At 62.3% G+C, this 18,665-nt stretch overlaps 6 protein-coding genes across 6 annotated transcripts; 5 read left to right on the top strand and 1 right to left on the bottom strand.

Annotated features, from left to right (window-relative positions):
• The first annotated feature begins 4,316 nt into the window (after positions 1-4,316).
• On the top strand, positions 4,317-5,529 carry TRAVEDRAFT_58639 (uncharacterized protein). The gene is made up of 3 exons (XM_008040448.1): positions 4,317-4,731; positions 4,784-4,875; positions 4,928-5,529. The coding sequence occupies exons 1-3, from the start codon at positions 4,335-4,337 to the stop codon at positions 5,123-5,125; spliced, it is 687 nt and encodes a 228-aa protein (XP_008038639.1). The 5' UTR covers positions 4,317-4,334; the 3' UTR covers positions 5,126-5,529.
• A 3,403-nt stretch (positions 5,530-8,932) lies between these two features.
• Positions 8,933-9,529, bottom strand: TRAVEDRAFT_58638 (uncharacterized protein; the record flags this gene model as incomplete). Its single annotated transcript, XM_008040447.1, has 2 exons — positions 9,058-9,529; positions 8,933-9,016 (listed from the first exon to the last, which is right to left on the bottom strand). Coding segments are annotated over exons 1-2 (456 nt in total), but the record flags the coding sequence as incomplete, so codon positions are not given.
• A 2,150-nt stretch (positions 9,530-11,679) lies between these two features.
• Positions 11,680-12,177, top strand: TRAVEDRAFT_20369 (uncharacterized protein; the record flags this gene model as incomplete). Its single annotated transcript, XM_008039900.1, has 1 exon — positions 11,680-12,177. The coding sequence occupies one exon, from the start codon at positions 11,680-11,682 to the stop codon at positions 12,175-12,177; it is 498 nt and encodes a 165-aa protein (XP_008038091.1).
• Positions 12,178-12,697: 520 nt separating this feature from the next.
• TRAVEDRAFT_20368 (uncharacterized protein) lies at positions 12,698-15,502 on the top strand (the record flags this gene model as incomplete). The annotated part of the gene is made up of 1 exon (XM_008039899.1): positions 12,698-15,502. The coding sequence occupies one exon, from the start codon at positions 12,698-12,700 to the stop codon at positions 15,500-15,502; it is 2,805 nt and encodes a 934-aa protein (XP_008038090.1).
• An 870-nt stretch (positions 15,503-16,372) lies between these two features.
• On the top strand, positions 16,373-17,633 carry TRAVEDRAFT_37293 (DNase I-like protein; the record flags this gene model as incomplete). Its single annotated transcript, XM_008040050.1, has 2 exons — positions 16,373-17,338; positions 17,571-17,633. 2 exons carry the CDS (start codon positions 16,373-16,375, stop codon positions 17,631-17,633), a joined length of 1,029 nt encoding a protein of 342 aa, XP_008038241.1.
• Positions 17,634-18,400: 767 nt separating this feature from the next.
• TRAVEDRAFT_100218 (uncharacterized protein) lies at positions 18,401-18,661 on the top strand (the record flags this gene model as incomplete). The annotated part of the gene is made up of 1 exon (XM_008040446.1): positions 18,401-18,661. A coding segment is annotated over one exon (261 nt), but the record flags the coding sequence as incomplete, so codon positions are not given.
• Between the last annotated feature and the right edge of the window lie 4 nt (positions 18,662-18,665).

The raw sequence follows: 18,665 nt of genomic DNA, 5'->3' as shown, positions 1-18,665 counted from the left end.
GTAGCCCGTCCCACGTCGCGGCGAAGACCGTCGGGACGAGGGCAACATACGCTGGTGGAGCGGGATCAGAACTGGTCTCGTTACATGGGCTTCTTGCTCGCGGAGACTGGCACAGAACATCATGAGAGGCAGCTCCGCGTGGCATATGGTGTGAACGGGGCTGCGATGGCGGTGTATTTTGGTAGTCGGCTTCCTCCCACGAGAGCCCCAGTTGCATGGCAGAACAAGGTATCCAGGTGGTTCATCTTGTCCAGCATCGCTCCTGGTTACGCCGTGAGTACAGAAAAATTCTAGGCAGTCATCTGTGGGATCCGTTGCGGTGCCATTGAGTTGTGGTTGGCACGATGTCGGTGCACCACAACCGGTGCGCGGTGGTTCGAATCAGCAGGGTGAAACCATTCTCAGGTGTGGTGATTCTTGCCCCATCTTTAGATTCCTATGAACAAAGCGCTTCATACGACAGCAGCAGACATGATGTGGGCACAAGAGATGCTCGAGGCGAGGGACTGTGGAATAGCGATGAGGAGGGAAGAGAGTTGCAGTACTTGCACGCGAGCGGCCTCGCTGCAGCCTCAATAGCAGCTTACGTAAGCCCGCCGCCGTCGCTGCTTCTCGACGTCGTCGCTGTGTTCAACGCTCTCAGTCCCGTCCCGCACAGCATCCCCTCCGCAAAACGCTCATTCTTCTCCTGTAGCATACGATGCCCATAAAGCACCTGGATAGTAAGCACAACCTCCGCTCAGATTGAACCGCGGTCGAGCGCGATGAACGCGAGCAACACATCTTACAATCATGCACTCTAACAGGCTACTTGTCCGAGCGCAAGCACCTCCAGAACCAACCCTTGTCTGTCCTCTCCGACTCGCGTCTTGGCATTGATGCGTCCTACTACCTCACCACTCTGATCGAGAACCCGCCCTCGCGGGAGTCTCTTCTCGCTGCCACGGGCGGCCTCCCTCTCGCACTCAGCACGCGCATCGAATCAGACCTCCGCGCTCTCGAAAAATATCGCATTAAGCCAGTGTTCGTCTTCAATGGCCTCCTCCCAAGCCGTCGTACGAAGCAGCAGCAACAGCAGCAGTTCGAGCAGACCGAGGCATGCAAGGACAGGCGCGAGGCGTGGTCCAAGTACGAGGCAGGCCAGGAGGACGCGGCGACGAAGCTATTTGAGGGACGGAGCAACCTCCACACGTGGGATCTGTGGAAGATTGTGCTGAGGATTTTCAAGCACCGGAACGTCGAGTTCGTGGTCGCGCCATATGTAGCATGGGCCCAAGTACGTCCTCGTCAACTGACGTGTCCAGCGTCTCGCGAACGCGTCCAGTCGCGGTGCTAACATTTGTGTGTGCACTACCAGTTGATTTACCTGCAACGTCACCCGAAAGCGTATATCCACGCTATTTACGGACCCACGGACACCTTCCTCTACCCCGGCGTGGACAAGGTCATCACGTCCGTGGACTTGCTCTCCGCGAACCCCACGTTTTCCTATGTCTCGAAGCGGTCAATTACGAACGACCTGGGTGTCACAGAAGACCAGTTTTTGGACATTGGCATCTTGCTCGGGTTCGAGCACTCGCCCCCATTCCCGGCAACCGTTCATGAGCAGGCTCTGAAGGCGACCGTCGACATGGTCAAGTACTACAAGTCCGGCTACGCAGCGGTTTCCGCACTCGCAGACCAACCGCACGTCAAGGCCATGCAATATCCCGAAATCTACGCGCGTACGCGCTCCATGATCAAGTACTCCCTTATCCTCTCCTCCGATGGGGCCGTCACGCCTCTACCGATCGCCATCTCCACTCCTGCGCACGGACATCAGAACCACCATAACCACCATCCGACTGCGGGGGACATCCCGTCGGACCTCCACGAGATCTTCACGCACCGACTACCTGACGAAGTGTACTTCTACCTCTCGCGTGGCCTGCTCGGGCCGCAGGCACTCATCTGGCTTACCACTGGCCAAATCATCGAAAGCCCGCCTCTTGACAACGGCGAGACGACGGAATACAGGCGGTTTGTGAAGGAGGTGATCACGGATGGGCAGACCGGCCCCCGTGCAACCACCCTGGCCCTCGTCATGAGCGTGCTCCATCCGTTCTGGCAGTCGCGGAAAGTAACGGGCCAGTTCTGGTTCGAGCAGTCTGCGCCGCAGAAGCCCATCTCCCACAACTCGCAGCAGACCACGCAGCTCGCGGAGCGCGTGGCCAGCTGGAACGTCCCCTACGCGGTTATTGAGGAAGAGCTGCGACGACAGAACGTGAGTGCTCCACTCCGGAAACCTGCTGCGGCCGCGAGCTAATAAACGCTTGTCGCTAATTTTGCGGACCCGAACCTTCGTGCGCAGTCGTCCACGATCGACTTCTCCCTATGCCTCGGCGCGACCGTGTCGGAGAAGCTCGCTGCGCGGACAAAGATCAAGGCCACACAGGGGTTGGACAAGAAAGACGAGATCGTGGCGAATGTCATCTGGCGCTTCCTGGAGCTGCGCGGGTACGTGTTGTTTTGTTCAGGCGACATGTTGCAGGCACGTCCGCTAAGGCTTGGCTAACCGGCGATCTGTCCGATAGGTTTTTGCTGAACACGCACGTCCACTCGCACCTGGCCCGGGCCATGCATACCGCGCTCCGCAACGCACGGCTCACGGACAAGTTCCAGGACCCACTGTACCTGTTCTTGGAGCTCGTGCGGGCGGGCGTGATGCACGGGCACCTGTGGTCAGGCCGCGCCTTCAGCGGTGGCCCGAGTTTCGGTACCGGTACGCTTTTGTTCCCACGGATCGTAGCGACCGCCGCGCGAGCCCCGCTGATGATTGTCTTTCCTTTGGCATCCTGGTCCAGATGACGAAAAGTCTTGCATGCTGCTGGTGATGCGCGTGCTGAGCATATTGCCGCTCAACTTCAAGGTATGCGGTCTCTCGTCGCGTATCACCGCTCGGCGCGCTGTTGCTCACGGACCGTGCTCAATTGCTCGCATCTTGGCTCCCGCCTCCGCTCGCTCCGTTCCGGCCGCAACTATCTGATCTCGTGGTGGATCGCCCGCGCCTGATCGTCGCCCGCCCCGTGAAAAGGCTCAACCGTGGTCCGCGCCTCTGTCACGGGAGCTGCTCGTGTTCAACTCCTTCGTGCGGTCGCTCACACGCGCCCTGCGCGCGCTGCTGGAGGTGACCTCACTGAACATGCTTCTGCGTCACGATGCGCGGCGCGCGCGGGACGACCTGCTGGACGTGAACCTGTCGCTGCCGTTCCAGACGGAGGTGAACACGGGGTTCGGTGTGCTCGCGAAGGTGTACCTCGACGCGCTCACGCACCTCAACGGGCGGCAGCGCGTGCGCGACCCGAACGCGGACGGCGTGCGCGAGGCGAAGCAGATGGCGCTCGAGATCTGCGAGGAGACGTTCCCCGGCGTGAAGTACCCCAAGCTCGAGGTCGAGCGCGGGTTCCGGTTCTGGGATGTGGTGAGCGCCTGCCTGCCTCTTTCTTGCGCCCCGGAGCGGTGCTGACCACGCGTCATGCGTCCCGAAATTTTTTCTTTGACATGCTTCGCCACCCTCCGCCGTGCCGTTCCTGCGTACGCGCGCGCACAGACGCTCACGGCCATGCGGCAGCTGCACTCTGAGGGCGCTGTCCTGCGCGAGCTGATCGACCAATTTGAAGCGGCTGAGGCGTGGCTGGCGCCGATGCGGCCGTAAGGGCTCTCACGGGCTGGGGTAGTGGCACATTCGCAATTAGCATGCAGGGCGGAACACGGCGGGCAGCCTGCGATGGGCAGGTCGGCTGCACTGGCGCCGGCGGGGCGGGGCGGGCGGACGGACGGCGACAATTAGCAGACGGCGTGGTCATGTTCGCGGTCAGGCGTAGGGACAGTGTAGCGTCACTGGCGCATGTGCAGCGCGGGGATGTATCATCATGTGATGCAGCGAATGTGGAGCGGGAGGCTGGAATATTGTTTGCAGTGCGTGTGAGGGCCGGAGATGGGTCGGGGCGAGGGAAGGAGGGGTGCGGCGGCTGTGGGCAGGGCAGGAGCGTCCGCCAAAACGCCGATGAGAAGGATGCGAAGCTCGGGGCGTCTGAATGCGGAGGAGGGGAAAATAGGGCGTGGGAAGGGCTGGGAAGGCGCGCGCGATCGAGATCGCATTTTATCTTGATTCGGCGCAGCGGATCTGGGGCGTCCCTCCTGCCGCTTCGAGAAGGTCCGAATCCGGATGGGCCAGTCCTGAGAGTTTCCCTTCCTCTCCCATCCAACGCCTCATAAAATGCCTCCAGCCCCCGCCCAGCCCATCCCACCGCCCCCCTCCGCCCCGCCGACGCTCAGGCTGCTCGCCGCCCCCCATGTTCGCCAACCAAGCCCTGCACCCCTTCGCGCTCCCCACGCCCGCCTTCGCCGCCAAGGACGCGCACCCCCACCTCTACCTCCACCAGCAGCGCACCGTCGAGGTCATCCAACTCATCGAGGTCCCCGCGCCCCCGCCCCGCTCCCACATCTCCAGCTTCGCCTCTAGCTCCTTCGCGTCGTCCTCGTACGACTCCTCCGAGTCCTCCTCCGAGGAGGACGAGTCCGTCTGCTCGTCCTACTGCTCCTCCGAAGAGGATGCAGACGCGGACGCGGACGTAGACATGAACCAGGCGCCGGTCTATGACGACACGTACAAGACCCGCTACAACAGGGTGCTCGCATGGAGAGAGGGATTCGCAAAGGTGTTCGACGACGACGAGGAGTCCATGCCAGGTTCGTACTCACACCCAGTGGCGCGCCCCGCCCGTCCTCATTGTGCCCCCAGTGCCACCGCCCTCGCCCGTGTCCTCCTCCCCCTCTTCTTCCCGCAAACGAAAAGCCAGCAGTGATGTCGAGTTCGACTCCGATGACGATGCAGTGAGCAGCCGCCTTTTTATATCCCCTTTGTTCTCATGCTCACCGCATGCAGTCCTCGCAGTCCTCGAAGCGTTCGCGCTCAATATCCCCGCTGGAGCGCCCCGCGTGGTCACAACGGCGGCTGAGCGCGCACTCCTGTCCCGCGTGCGACGCCGGCTTCACCACGCTCGAGAGCCTCCAGCAGCACGGGCGGGAGCTCGCAGCAAACGACGCGTGCCGCGAGGCCGTCATGTACGACTCCGAGCCCTGACTCCGCCGCGCGCACTCCCATTGCCCGCGCTAGCCTCCACCACCGCACGCCTCCCGCACCGCACGAACTCCCCTGCCTCGCTCTCGCGCCCTGTCGATCGCAACTTCTCTGACGTCCTCATCACATACATACCCACCCGCACCCACGCATCGCTTGCCCATTCCGCGCATTTTTTTTATTCCTCGCATCTTTCGACGCCCTGCACCTCATCCTTCCCGCCCCATTCATCCGTCCATCCATCGACATCGCTCCCAGGGCGCGCCTTCGATACAGCCCGCTCCATTGCAAGTGTTTTGCCGCATGCCCGCGTACGTATGCGTAGTAGACTTCCCGCCTAATCTGTTACATTACGTGCGTATAGTGTCCCGCCTGAATTCATACGTACACTACGTTATTATCGTCTGCCCGCCCCATCACCCCGTGTATCTAGTAATGCCCTCCGAGGAGGCATGTAACTTAGTCGGAATACACGGATCGTTGCCACAAATAATGCCTATCGTGTGCTCTGCCGTGATCTGGTCTCGGGTACGCGGCGTTCTGGACTTCTTGCGCCGCGCACCCTTAGCAGCCACATGGACCCTGCGCGCGAGCTCGAGGGTGCGTGGGTTCGCGGGCGGGGGACAGCATGCGCCGACGTTTCGCCTACGAGGATGGCAAGTGGCTAGCCGCGCGCGGTGTGCTGTCTCGCGCTGCATCCGCGCACCCTTGGGAACTGCCAGGTCTCGCGCGGACGGGTTTGTTGAACAAATACAGCGGGATCGGATTCCATTGCCAAGGGCGCAGATGTGGCCCAGCCCCCGCCGCGCGTCGAGGCCTGCGCACTGAGCCGTTCGCAAGTTCCACAGAGACACCCTCCGCGTTCGAATTTCCATGCCCTCTGCAGGCCAGACCGCACCCGCGCGGCGCGCGAGGGAAAAACACGGGTGCGCGCATCAGCTCGCGGTATGCCCGAGGGCCGAGGGCCCGACCGCCATCGTCGACATGATGATCCCGTCGTCGAATTCAGGGAGGGGGGCGATGCGGCGTGTGCGATCTGTCCCTCCCGCCGGCGGGACTCACGGGCGCGCGGTGTGCTGTGCTGTGCTGCACGCCCGCACGTGGCCGCGTGCCTGTCGCATCCGGCCGGCCAGCGCGGACGGCCCTCAGCCTCCAGGGCGTGCCACCAGCAGTGCCCAGGAGACTGCCCATCGAACCTTCAACTCTGCCAGTCGTGCGATCACGATGCGGCCGCGCGCGAGCAACAGGAGACAGGGCAGGGCCACCGCCGCGCGCGCGACACCCATGGGAACGCCCCGGCGGCACGCGCGCGGCGAACAGCTGCTCGCGCAGCCCATCCGGGGAACGTGTGCCCTGGGCTCAGGAGTGTGCAGCAGCGGGACTTGGAAGGCCTGCTCGCGGCGGGAACACGGCCAGCTCCTCACGCCACACGCCGCGGTGCGCTGCTGGGTTCCCAGGCTGCACGTACACTCTGCCTGAGTGAACGCGAACCCCCTGGCCCGGGGGAGGGGTATGCGTCGCTCAAGACCGTCGTGCACTGACAACGACCACTGACAGCCCACCTCCGCGTCCGGGGGAGCGTCAGATCACGCCCTGGGCCAGGACGGACACCTTGCGCCCCTCCAAACGCCCTGCGTCGTGTCGCCGGTGTTGCAAGTGAGTGCCAGTGCAGAGTTCGCCAGGACCGAGACCTGAGCCTGTCTCCCAGCCATGCCAAGTAGCTACTGTCTCCGGAGCCGCGCCCGTGCCCCCCGGTGTTGCAGTTTGGCTGTTCACGTCCTGGTCTGTACACTTGCGTCTGCATTCCGACGCGTCGTTCTCTCACACACTCGCACAGGTGCAGCAACAGCTTACTACGCACCGAGATGGGCGTTGCGGATTCGGACGCCCGTTTGAGCCTGCCACCTGAATCTGCTGCCCGTTTGGGCGATGCTGTTGTGTGCGTGTCGCAGGTGGTTCGCAGGGAGGCCCGCCACAGACGCGCGCTGCAGATGCACTCGCAGGCGCAACAACAGCCCTCCCCGATTTAGCGAGCGGGTTCTCAGTGTGGATGCCTCAGCGCGTCCGGGGCGGCTACAGTGCCTCGCCCGTCCCATCCTTCTCCGTGAGTCCGAGCCGTCCCTCTCCTCTCCCCAAACCCCCGTTTCCGCCAAGTCCCGCCGCGAAGCCGCATTCATGAACCGCTATGTACAGACCCGCCCCGGGTGACAAAGCGCGACGCGACGTCGGGCGAACGCCCGGCCATACGGCCGTACGACCCGCGCGAGAGCCCGCCCTATACCACATACGCCCCCTGGGCCTGCGCCCTTGGACGTGCACAGACACGCTCCCACTCCCTGTGTGTATGCGCATACCGCGGACCACCACCCAGCAGCCCGCGCACTCGCGCTGTGGGTATGCCGTCACGGTCCTGCGCCCGAAATACGCCTCCCGCGTAGAGCACGCCTTCCTTGCTACGTACGAACGACGCGTCGCGTCTCACCGTGCCACACGCGCGTGCCGCATTTAGGCGTGGGCCCCGAGCTTTCGCCCCTCACTCGATGGCGGCGCGCCCGGCCCCCAGCGCGTTCTCACCCGCATTTGGCCCCCCATACGAGCACTTGGCTTCGCGGTTTCGCGAGCGTAACACCGGGCGCTTGGCAGGCGTAACACCTGTCGGCGTGCACACGCTCGCGCGTCGACCGCGAAAACGCCGTGCTGCAAGGATGCGAATCGTAATGTAGCCTGGACGTCCCGCGTATCTGCGGCGCGCACACGCGCACTCAACGGGGCTCGCGTTCGCGGATCTGCAGGTACGTACGGTCCTCGACCCGATGTGTTTCCCCGCGTACGTAGGATCGACGGTCGTCCTCGCGCCCCTGCAGATGCGCCCGTGTTATTGTGCGGGGCACCCGCCGGTGTGCCCCGCACTCGTCCTCGGCGGGCTCCTCCGACAGCACCGTGCTCTCAGCTGCACCGTACACCTCCCGCGTTTCCTGCTCGATCCCGAGCCCGTGCGTGGCCACAACCCGCATACGCTGATCCTACCGAGCCATCGCCGATATGAAGCGCCAGCCACGCACTGGGCGCGAAGCAGGACGGACGTACGGCTATCGCCCCGCAATCGCTGCATTCCTGCCGAATGCGATAGGTGCTCCCCGCGCGGGCGGAGTCTTCCCATAGACCCGCTGCGCAGGCGCTAGCCGATGCATCGACGCATCGGTGCGTGCGGCCTGGCAGGGGCGTGCCCTTCTCCGCCGTGGATTCCCCGGCTGCAGCCAAGTTCTTTGTGTTTTCCGCCGCGTTGCTGCTGCTGATGCGCGCGACACGGGGGCGTCCAGGACGTCGGTGCTCTATCAGTGCCATCTCGCGGGCCACCGCGGCGGCTCGTGCTACGGCGCTCGGAGGACTTCTGGCTGCACGCACCTGTGCCGGGCACCGGGCCTGCATGCCGTCACCGCCTTCGCAGCACTTTGTCTCTCGCCGCAAGTACGGGTCACGTCCGTCACTGGCAAGTCATGTCACGGCAGCACGCAGGGTGCAGTAGAAGACAAACGAGCACGTCTCCCGCGCGGTGGGGCGCAGAAGGCCGCCCTCTGAGCTTGACTCGTCACGGACGTCATTCATCTGCGCCCCGAAGCCGCAAAATTTCTGGTGACGCCGCCTGCGACGCCCTCGCGCACCCCGCCGTCCCCACGGTGGGCACCCGGAACCACGCCAGCGTTCATGGAAAGTGGCTGCGCCGCGACGCCGCGTCCCCCACCCGTCGCCCGCGCTCCACCGGCCTCTCCCCGTCCGTCCTCGCACGCCGTGGAGGGACGCGCACTAACGCTACGCTCGCCTCTCCTCGCCTCCTCCTGCGCGGCTCGCTGTTTCGGTATGGGAGCAGCAGCCACGGTACAGTGCCCAGGCGCGCTTCCAGAGCACGGGCGTGCGCACGCGCAGCGCCACCGTACCCATGCCCACACCGCCGCAGTGCGCGCGCGAGCCCCCGGCGCGCAGAGGACCGCGCGCGGACGCAGTACTCGATCGCGAACGAACGAACGCACAAACACGGTGCGCGCAGGGCTTCCAGAGGGAGGGGGCAACGCGCGACCATGGTTTCGCCGCGACAACGACGAGGAACCCACGGGCGGGCCCTGGCTGCCCCAGGCCGGTGCGCGGGTGGCCTGGGGCGTGCTTCCCAGCGCAGAGGCCCAGCGCGCCTCCTCTGGGCCCCCAGAGGGTGGGGAGGACGCTGGGCGCGTTCCCGTGGAGGGCCGTGCGACGAACATACCGTCGCTTGGGCCATGGGAGCCCGAGCGCGATCGGGCTCACAGCGCCTCTCATGGCGCAGGGTCGTTTCTCCGCTGGACTGGCGAGGTACCCACGACGTCCACCGCGAACTTCTGAGGACGTGCGTTCGGGTTCCGCGCGTCTGTGGTTGGTGATGCCAGCCTGGAGATGTGGATGCGAAGCCGCAAGCCTGCGCCGCGGCGGGAATCCTGCAACGAGGCAGAGGACAAAGGGTGCGTCGTGTATTTTGCATAGGGCCACACGCCGCCTGAGAAAGGCGAAAGACGAGGCTGATGGACCCACGAGCCCTTTTCGAACCTCCGTTCGCTCAGTGGCTGCTGCTCCATATGGGATGGGGCGCGCGAGCTCGTCCTCTCATGATATTTCGCCGCAGCACCCACAAAACACCCACGCTGATGCGGGGAGCTGCGCATACGCTGGTGTTTTGCTCCAGCCAAGCCTCCGCTGGCTGCACAACTTAACAATGCATAATAGTGGCAGCGGTAAGCGCCACCGTGAGTCCCGGGGTGATATGTTTTGAATTGGCCACCCATTTCCGTGCTAGTCTGGAATTCATACTATTGCTGCCGGCATTTCGATCTCTTTTAGTCCGTAACGCCGAACGCGACTCCCCAGAGCGCTGCTGTGCAAGCACAGATCGCGATTTCGGAGAAGCACTTTCAATCGTCACATCGTTCGGCCGCGGTGGTACCAGCAATATTTGTTTGATGTTTCGAGTTGACCGCTCATGGCGCTTGTGCATGTACGTGTGGCTTGCACGTCGAAACACGCCCTGACCGACTGTACCTCGAGTTTACCGTAGGCGGGTTCATGGAGGCCCACGAAAATTTCCATTGATAATAGCGAGGGCGGTAGAGTGCCCGCCAAGCGCGAGCTTGTACGCCCCGCCGCCTTATGCGGCCTAGCCTACACACGCATTCACCACGCTCGGACAGGCGGACCTGCGGAAAGTACACTGGTGCAGGGGCGCTATTTGACAGCGACAGGCCGGCAATCGTGCACGCGCGACAGGATCAATTGCCCCCCACAGGCGTGCCAACGCCAACGCCAACGCCAACGCCAACGCTGTCGGCCCCGCGCACGGGAGGCTGGACTGCGCGATCTGGGCCCCCCGGATATCTGCATCTGCAGGCACTCTGCAGCGGATTTGCTGGATGGGGCCCGCTGCTACCCCACGCCTCATCACCGTCGAGCGGCGCGTGGCCGTGCCGCGCTGGCGCGCGCGACGAAAAGTCGAATCATTTATCTGCTTCTGGCGCGCTGGGGGCAGGCAGGCGGGAGGGCCTGAGAACGCTTGGGAACATCACGCAACGGCGCGGGGCCAGCTGAGCATTATCCCCAGCCACAGCATCTGCGCACGTTGCAACGCGCGCGTACGTACGGGTGTCCGGGCGTTGGGATATCTGGATATTACAGTGCGGAAGGCGCGTGAAGAAGGGGGAGAAGGAGGCGGGCTCGGGCTCTGTTGCGCTTCACCTGCCCGATCCTCTGGTACGGGAGAAGGGAGAAGGCGTCTCGGAGCGGAAGGCGTCCTGCGCTAGCTGCACGCGCGTCCCGAAATGGAGACATTGCGGAATGCTATCGATGGTGGCATGAGAGCGGGGGGCACCGCACGCTGGGCGGAGGGGGGCCAGCTGATGCGACGGAGGACAAAGGGCGGACCGCGCGCATAATGGAAGAAGAGCGATCACTTGGGGCTCTCTCACACCGACCACCACCTGGTCTAGGTATTCCCACGGTTGGGAAGAGAGAGTTCCCCCCCTCTCCTGCGTTAAAACGACCTGAAATGTGGTCAAGGAGAGCCAAAAGGCGAGCAAGTGCGAGCCCGGAAGTGTCTGCGACATACAGATAATGTTCCATGCAGAAGCAAAGGCGTTGGACGAGGAAATGAACTCGAGAGGGTGACGTGGCAATAGACGCTGGATGCAATGGCGCAGCCCGCCGACCCCACCCTCCCTCGCCGGTTGCGCCAGCCAACGAAGCGTGAGCAGCACGTCGAGAAGGCAAACGACAGAGTCGGTGACGAACAGGAAGCACGGACACTCCAATGTACGAGGAGCGGTAGCCACATCCCTGAGGATCCCAGCACGCAACAAGAACTGCGAAACAGCGCCAATACTTCACCGCAGAGAGTAACATAGCGCCAGCGGCGTTCGCCAGCGGCGTTCGCCAATTCTCATCGCCGGCTCATCGCCGGCCTCAATCACCGAACCGAAACGCTCAAATGCTGTATAAGAGGCGCAACCACCCATGCATACAGCACAAAACCACCCACAACCGACATGGAGACCACTGTCTATGCTAGAGAAACGTCCTGCATCCCCTCTGAGAACCCGTACCACCCAGACACCTTCGTTCAACACTTTGACGTCCCACTCGTCCCACGAGTCCCTCTCCACGTCGGCCAGCGAGTGAAGATTGTAACGTTAACCCTCCACGCCCGGGACCTGCCAGCCAATGGAGGATACACCCCACCCTGCTACTCGGCGCAGGACTCAGGTGTTGTCGGAGAAGTAACGAGGGTCAGGTCGACGAACTCTGCCGTCACGGAGTTCATCGTCCAGAACGAGAACGACACGTCTCCCATCATCTTCGCATGCCTGGCGATCCAGCACATCCAAGGGCAAACGGTCAGAATGGGCCTCTGGGAGTCGATCATCCGTCAAATCGTACGCCCACCCGCACCGGAGCGGTGCATCCCACTCGAACTCGACGCAACGGTCGTCAGGGAAGGCGAAGTACCGCGCCAGCAGCGAACGGGGAACGGCCGCACGGAGTAACCGCAGGAGACGCACGAGCTGCATTGCCCAACTCGACCTGGAGACGCACGGCGAGGGGCTACATGCCTGGACGCTTTGGGAAAGGCGGGCAAAGGGTAGGGCGGCGAGATCTGAGAAAGGCGGGATGCGGGATAGGAAATGTACGTGCTGTATGGGAGTGCGCGGAGAATGCCGATTGTCGAGCCAAAGGCGTCCACACAAACCAGCCACAGCTGCGGCGAGTGCCGAACGAACGGCATAGCCCCGCCGCACCGGGTGATGACTAAGCGGCAAGCGCGAGCAAACAGCAAGAACGGCAACAGACTGCCCGTGAGGAGCGCGCGCGAGTAGCAGACACCTGAACATTCAACAGACTACTCGGAGCGTCCCAAACTGGCCACCCAGCATCTGAAGCTGAAGGTGCTCGGGTGCCGAACAGGTGGCAGAGGCGAACAAAAGGGGAGGGGGAGAGAGAGAGCGTCCTGCCCCTCCCTGACCTCCCCCTGCCAACCCCACCCGACAACACCTACCTGCCTCTACGATGGACCGCCCCCCGCAAACGCCGCAGTTCCCCCCGCTGGCGCAAGTCCCGCCCAGGACCAGCGCGAGCCTGCGCACGTCGCCGCGGCCCGCAGGCAAAACACGCTATGTAGCGCCGAAAAACCAGCTACTCCCGGCCTACGAGGGTGGAGAGTTAGGCGGCACGTTCAGGACGTTCACGAGAGACTTCCAGAACGTCGAGCAGCAGGTGCGTACTACCGAAATGCGGCCGCGGCGAGTACTAACCGCGGTGCGCATGAAGAGCGAGTACGGCTCGGGCCAGAGTACGGCAAACGAGTACTTCCCCGGCGGCCTATCCTCATGGGAGCCAACCCCGTCACCGTCCCCGCGCCCGTACGAGCAGACGGTCGACTTCAGCGAGTTCATGCACCTCGCGGGTCTCGCTCAGCAGCAGCAGCAGTCCGGGGAGGTGGAAAACTACGGCATCTCGAACGACGGCGTGGGCTACGGGAGCACCGGTGACGCGCTCGACGGTTTCGACCTAAGCAGCTCCTCCTCGTTCGTCACATCCTCCCCGAAGCGCCAGATGGGCTACCAGCAGCAGGAGCTCGAGATGAACTACCCCCCGCTGCCGCTCCCTAGTTACGACCACGCCGTGACGTCGTTGGAGAACTACATCAACCCCCAGATGAACGCGCAGCCTGCCCGTAAGCGGCAGAGGGTGGACACGTCACTAGACGGCGACCTAGAGCTCTCGAACCAGCACGACACGATCAACCCCGCCCTCTTGCAACCTCCGTACCAACCAACGGAGCAGCACGACGTCCCCATGGAGGACGACGAGGGCTCGGACGACCCGGACCAATCGGAGATCGACCGGATCGATCGGGCGTGCGGAGGGTATGCGAACCTGAAGCAGCAAGAGGTACCCCCTCCGTACCCGGCGGCGCTCCAGAACGCACGAACGGAGCGCGAATTCGTAATTGAATTCATCGTGCTAGCCATGGCGCGCAACTGTCGCAAGCAGCTCGAGGCGTGCATCGTCGACATCCCCGGCCAGCCGCTCGCCGACAACCCGATTGTCGTCAAGCTACTCGGAGAAGAAGGCGTCCAGGCGCTGCACATCTTCCCGGCGAGACAACAGGCCGCCGCTATCACCGAGGGCGCTCCCCCTGCCCCGCGGATGCCGACGCCCCAGCAGCAACCCGCGATGTCGGACCGAGCACGCGCGAAGCAACCCGCGGCGGCGCTCCCCCAGCTGCAGCACCAGCCGATGATGCCAACGGCGCCAATCCCCTCCACCCAGACGACGAGTCTTGCGATGAGAATGCGGGCCAACGCGACGAGCCTGAGTGTTGCGACGCCGAGCGTTGTGCACGAGTGGCCGGAGCAGCAAGCGCAGGACGCGTGGCAGCAAGTCCGACAGGATATGCACCCCCCCGTCGCATCCTCCTCGCGCATGCGAACGCCTGCGCAGGTGATCTACCCCCCGCCGATGAACGCCCCCAGGACCTACCACCCGGCGGCGCGCAACCTCCTGAGTCAATTCAACCAGCAGGCGGACCCCGGGGCAGCGGCGCGCCCGAGGGAGGAAGCGCCGTTCGTCCGGACGCAGAACTTACGCCAACCGACACCGAACATGGACCCGTCGATGTGGAACCAGGGCAGCGCGAACGGCGCGCCGGTGGCGGGCTTGTCGTCGATGGCTCAGACGAGCGTCTCGCACCCCGCTCACCCCTCGGCCCAGGCGACGAACGCGGCCAAGTGGCCGATGGACGTCGACTGGTCAAAGGTGCCGAAGCTGCCGCCGGCGCCGATGAAGCAGGACAACTCGATGAGTGCGTCGGTCGCGCAGCTCTGGAACAGCAGGCGCGCCCACTTCGCCGCGCTGGGAATGCCCCCGAACCCGCAGGGGGGCTACCCGGAGATCCATCTGCGTGACCCGGACGACAAACTCAGAAACGTCCACAAGGCCACCGTCGCGAGCTGGAGGCAGAAACCGGAGCGGGTGGCGCTGGAACCCTTCGGTCAGGACCACATCTCGGACGCGAAGGCGAGCGAGACGCACGGCGCCCTCAACCGGACCCTCAAGGCGGCCTTCGGCGACGTCCCGTTCGGCATCATCCCGCCGACGCGCACTCAGAACGGCGTCCAGCGATGGGAGGCAGCCACGGCCTGGATGAGCCACAGCTGGCCGCCCGTCGTCGCGATGCTCCTGATCGTCCAGCGCATCTGGATTTTCAGAGACATCTCGTTCGTCGCGACGGCCGATGCCTCCACCCCTCCGAAGCTGCTGCTGCCCCTCATCGGCCTAACCCGCTGGGAGGTGTACGCGATCAGAGAGCTCGTGATGGAGGAATTCACCAAGGACAAGGTGTACGAAGACCTGAAGACGCTAGTCTCCGCGAACCAGGACTATGCATCGTTCGCAGACAAGAACGTAGCGACGTGCAAGGTCATCGACTCCCTCGACGTCGTCGTGCGCGACGTGGTCACCAAGACTAAGACTACGAAGGTGGCGTACATCTACATGGACCCCCCGACGAAGTCTTCGAAGTTCTGGGTGGACTGGCGTGACAACCTCAAGGTGTCCCCCTTCTCCGGCGAGACCGTCCGCGCGACCGTCTCGCGCCGCCAGACGCGGTGCGAGATGTGCCACGGAGCAGACCACCAGACCGACCAGTGCCCCTTCCCGCATGTTGCAGGATGGCAGACGGTCATCGAGAAGCGCGGCGGGTACAAGGGCCACGGCGGACGTGACGACGAGTCAGGCGACGACAACGGCGACCGCGCCAGCGGGAAGCGCAAGGCTGCGCCGCCTAAGTCGCTGGGCACCCGCCGTTGACAACGAGCACTACGTCTGTTGGACTACGATATCTTGATCATGTAACGAACACGCAGTAGGAATGAATGCCATCTGTGACTGAGCGAATCGACTGTCCCCTCCCCGAACGCGACTGACCACCGCGCTCCAAGGAAGACTGCTCATATCTAGCGTAGCCGGCCTAGTACGGTGCAAGCGGGATGAGCAGTGTCCGTCCTCGGCCCAAATATACTGGCCTCCGGGCGCAGGAAAGCTGAGGACGTCTGTCCCTACAACGGCGGCCTATTTAGGCCTCGACGTGCCGTGCCGAGAGGCTGAAGCCAGCAGAGGAAGAATCAAACTAGGCTGAGGACACCTCTGCGAAGTGCATAGTCGCCCTTGGGGCGGGGATATGCCCCTCACTGCATGGACTTGGTTGCAAACATGTAGGACATCTAAGCAACTCCCAATTCATTACAAACAAATCATACACAACGGGTTAACAGCACTGGCTACGGTGACATGCGCACTGGTAGAGCGCGAGGGTGTGAGAGCCCACCCGCCGAACCCAGACCTGATGAACGCTCTACCGGAATCGGTGGCGGCGCCGGGGTCCAGCAAAGGCGCGACGTATGTAGTAATGCGGGACTCCCGAGCGACGGGCAGCAGCGAAATGAGCGAAGAATGCGAAATGAGAGAAACGGAAACGACCAGAACGGGACAAATGAAGAAAGCGACAGGCAAACGCGGGGAAATGCCCGCCGAAGGCAGCGGGACGAACACCTTGCTCAGAAAACCGCGATAAGAGTGGCGACGCTGAATATCAACGGTTTCGGGACGTTAGTCTGTGACCATGAGAACAACAAATGGGGCAAGATGTACCGTGTATTGACGGCGTCACGCATCGGAGTGATGCTGATGCAAGAAACGCACCTAACGGAAGAGAGGAAAGCGGAGTTGCACAGAATGTTTGCAAACAGGATAAAGATATTTTACTCACCTCACCCTGAGGCGCCAACGCAGAAGGAAGGCGTGGCAATCGTGCTAAACAAGAAGATAATAAACACGGAGGGAGCAAGAATGACGGTTGTGGTCCCAGGAAGGGCAATGCAACTCTCCCTCCCCTGGCGAGGGGGGGAACAGAGAGAGATCCTCTGTATCTACGCCCCAACGTCGGCGGGGGTGGCAGAGAGGAGAGCGTTCTACCAGCAAGTTAGAGATTTCTACCGCACGAGACCGACCGTCCCAAAGCCCGACCTCATGGCAGGTGACTTCAACAATGTCGAAGACGTCCTGGATCGGTCGCCGGCCACCGAAGACGCTGTGGACGCGTCAGCCGAAGACTTGGATGAGCTGAAAGCGGACCTCGGACTAATGATGGTCGACGGCTGGCGTGCAGTACACCCGGACACGAGAGACTTCACCTTCCAGAGAGGTGTAGGCGATGCGAGAACGATGTCGAGGCTTGATAGGATATATGTCACTAGAGATCTCGCCAGGTGGGCTAGAGACTGGAAAATAGAACCAGTAGGAGTTAAGACTGACCACAATATGGTCTCTGTCATGCTAACGGCCCCGAGTGAACCGGCGGTGGGGAAAGGAAGGCCTGTCTTCCCGCTGCACCTACTCAAGGACAAGAAGTTGGCGGCGAAAATGAAGTCAAAAGGACTAGAAGCAATGAAAGATCTTGAGGACGTTACACGGGATGGTAGGACTCAGGTGTCAAACCCGCAAGTAATCCTGCACAAGTTGAAGGGAGAATGGCTTGCGATGGCGAGGCAACGAGAGAAGGAAACGGTCCCGAAGCTAATCCAGGAGATCGGCTTGCTTGAAGCAAGGCTAGCAGAGGTAACGAATGACAAGGAAAGCGGCGAGGCAGTACGGGCGGCCGAGGCGATGGCCCTGACAGAGCAGATAAGGAAGCTGAAAGAGAAGAGACACAAGCAGCAGCAGGCGAACGCGAGAGCAAAGCACAGGATGGACGGGGAGAGACCAACGAAGTACTGGACGCGATTGCACAGGAAGCAAGCGCCGAGAGAACTCATCCCTGCCTTTGAGAGAGAGGGCATCCTGACACCTCAGGGTGAGAAAGTCTATGAATCCGACCCAGTTAGGATGGCCGAAATGGCGAGACAGCACCACGACAACATCCAGGATGACGGAGCGGATGTAACGGCAGCTGCGCAGAGAGAAAAGGACATCGCGACCGCGCTAGAAAGTATAACGAGCAGGATTGAAGGAGATCAAGCTGAACTCATGGGTGCTGCGATAACCAGGGAGGACGTCGAACTCTCGTTGCGTTTCGCGAAGACCGGAACGGCCCCGGGACTAGATGGAATACAGTATGAAGTGTGGAAGACGGTCCAGGCCCGCTATGTGGAAGACTCCAGGCACCAAGGGCGTGCAACGCTCGACATAGTCAAACTCCTGACGGCGGCATATGAAGACGTACGCGTACACGGAGTGTCCCCGAGCACGAACCTTGCGGAGGGATGGATGTCGCCAATCTATAAGGAGAAGGGCGACCGGACGAAAGTAGTTAATTACAGACCTATAACGCTCTTGAACACAGACTACAAGCTGCTGAGTAAGACGCTGGCGATACGCCTTGCGGATGTCGCCCCGGAAATAGTGCACCCAGCACAAGCGGGTTTTGTCCCTGGGCGGAGGCTACGTAACCACACCCAATTAGCCAAAATGATGATAACCTGGGCCGAGGCGAAAGAGGTCAACGGGACGATCGTAGCACTGGACCAAGAGAAGGCGTACGACAAGATTGCGCACGACTATCTGTGGAAAGTCCTGGAAGCGTTCGGGATACCGGACACATTCACGAACATAATCAAGTCCCTATACGGGGAGGCGAGGACGTCAGTGGTGATAAACGGCGTAACGAGCAAGACGTACAAGATCTATAGAGGGGTGAGGCAAGGCGACCCATTGTCGTGCCTCCTCTTCGACCTTGCAATCGAGCCGCTGTCCGCGATGATAAGAAACTCGCCGCTGAAGGGCATGAACATACCCACCAGTGGAAGCGCACTTAAAGCGACGCTGTTCGCGGATGACACAACGGTATACTTGTCAGAGGAGGACGACTTCCAAGTCTTGCAGAGCGTCCTTGACACGTGGTGCTCGGCAGCCAAGGCGCGTTTCAATATCGGGAAGACAGAGATAATCCCGTTGGGCTCGAGGGAGTTCCGAAGGG

This window comes from Trametes versicolor, assembly GCF_000271585.1.
Source record: "Trametes versicolor FP-101664 SS1 unplaced genomic scaffold TRAVEscaffold_6, whole genome shotgun sequence".
NCBI classification, from domain to species: Eukaryota; Fungi; Basidiomycota; class Agaricomycetes; order Polyporales; family Polyporaceae; genus Trametes; species Trametes versicolor.
The sequence above is the reverse complement of the archived record's forward strand: the minus strand, read 5'-3'. Positions and strand labels throughout refer to the sequence as shown.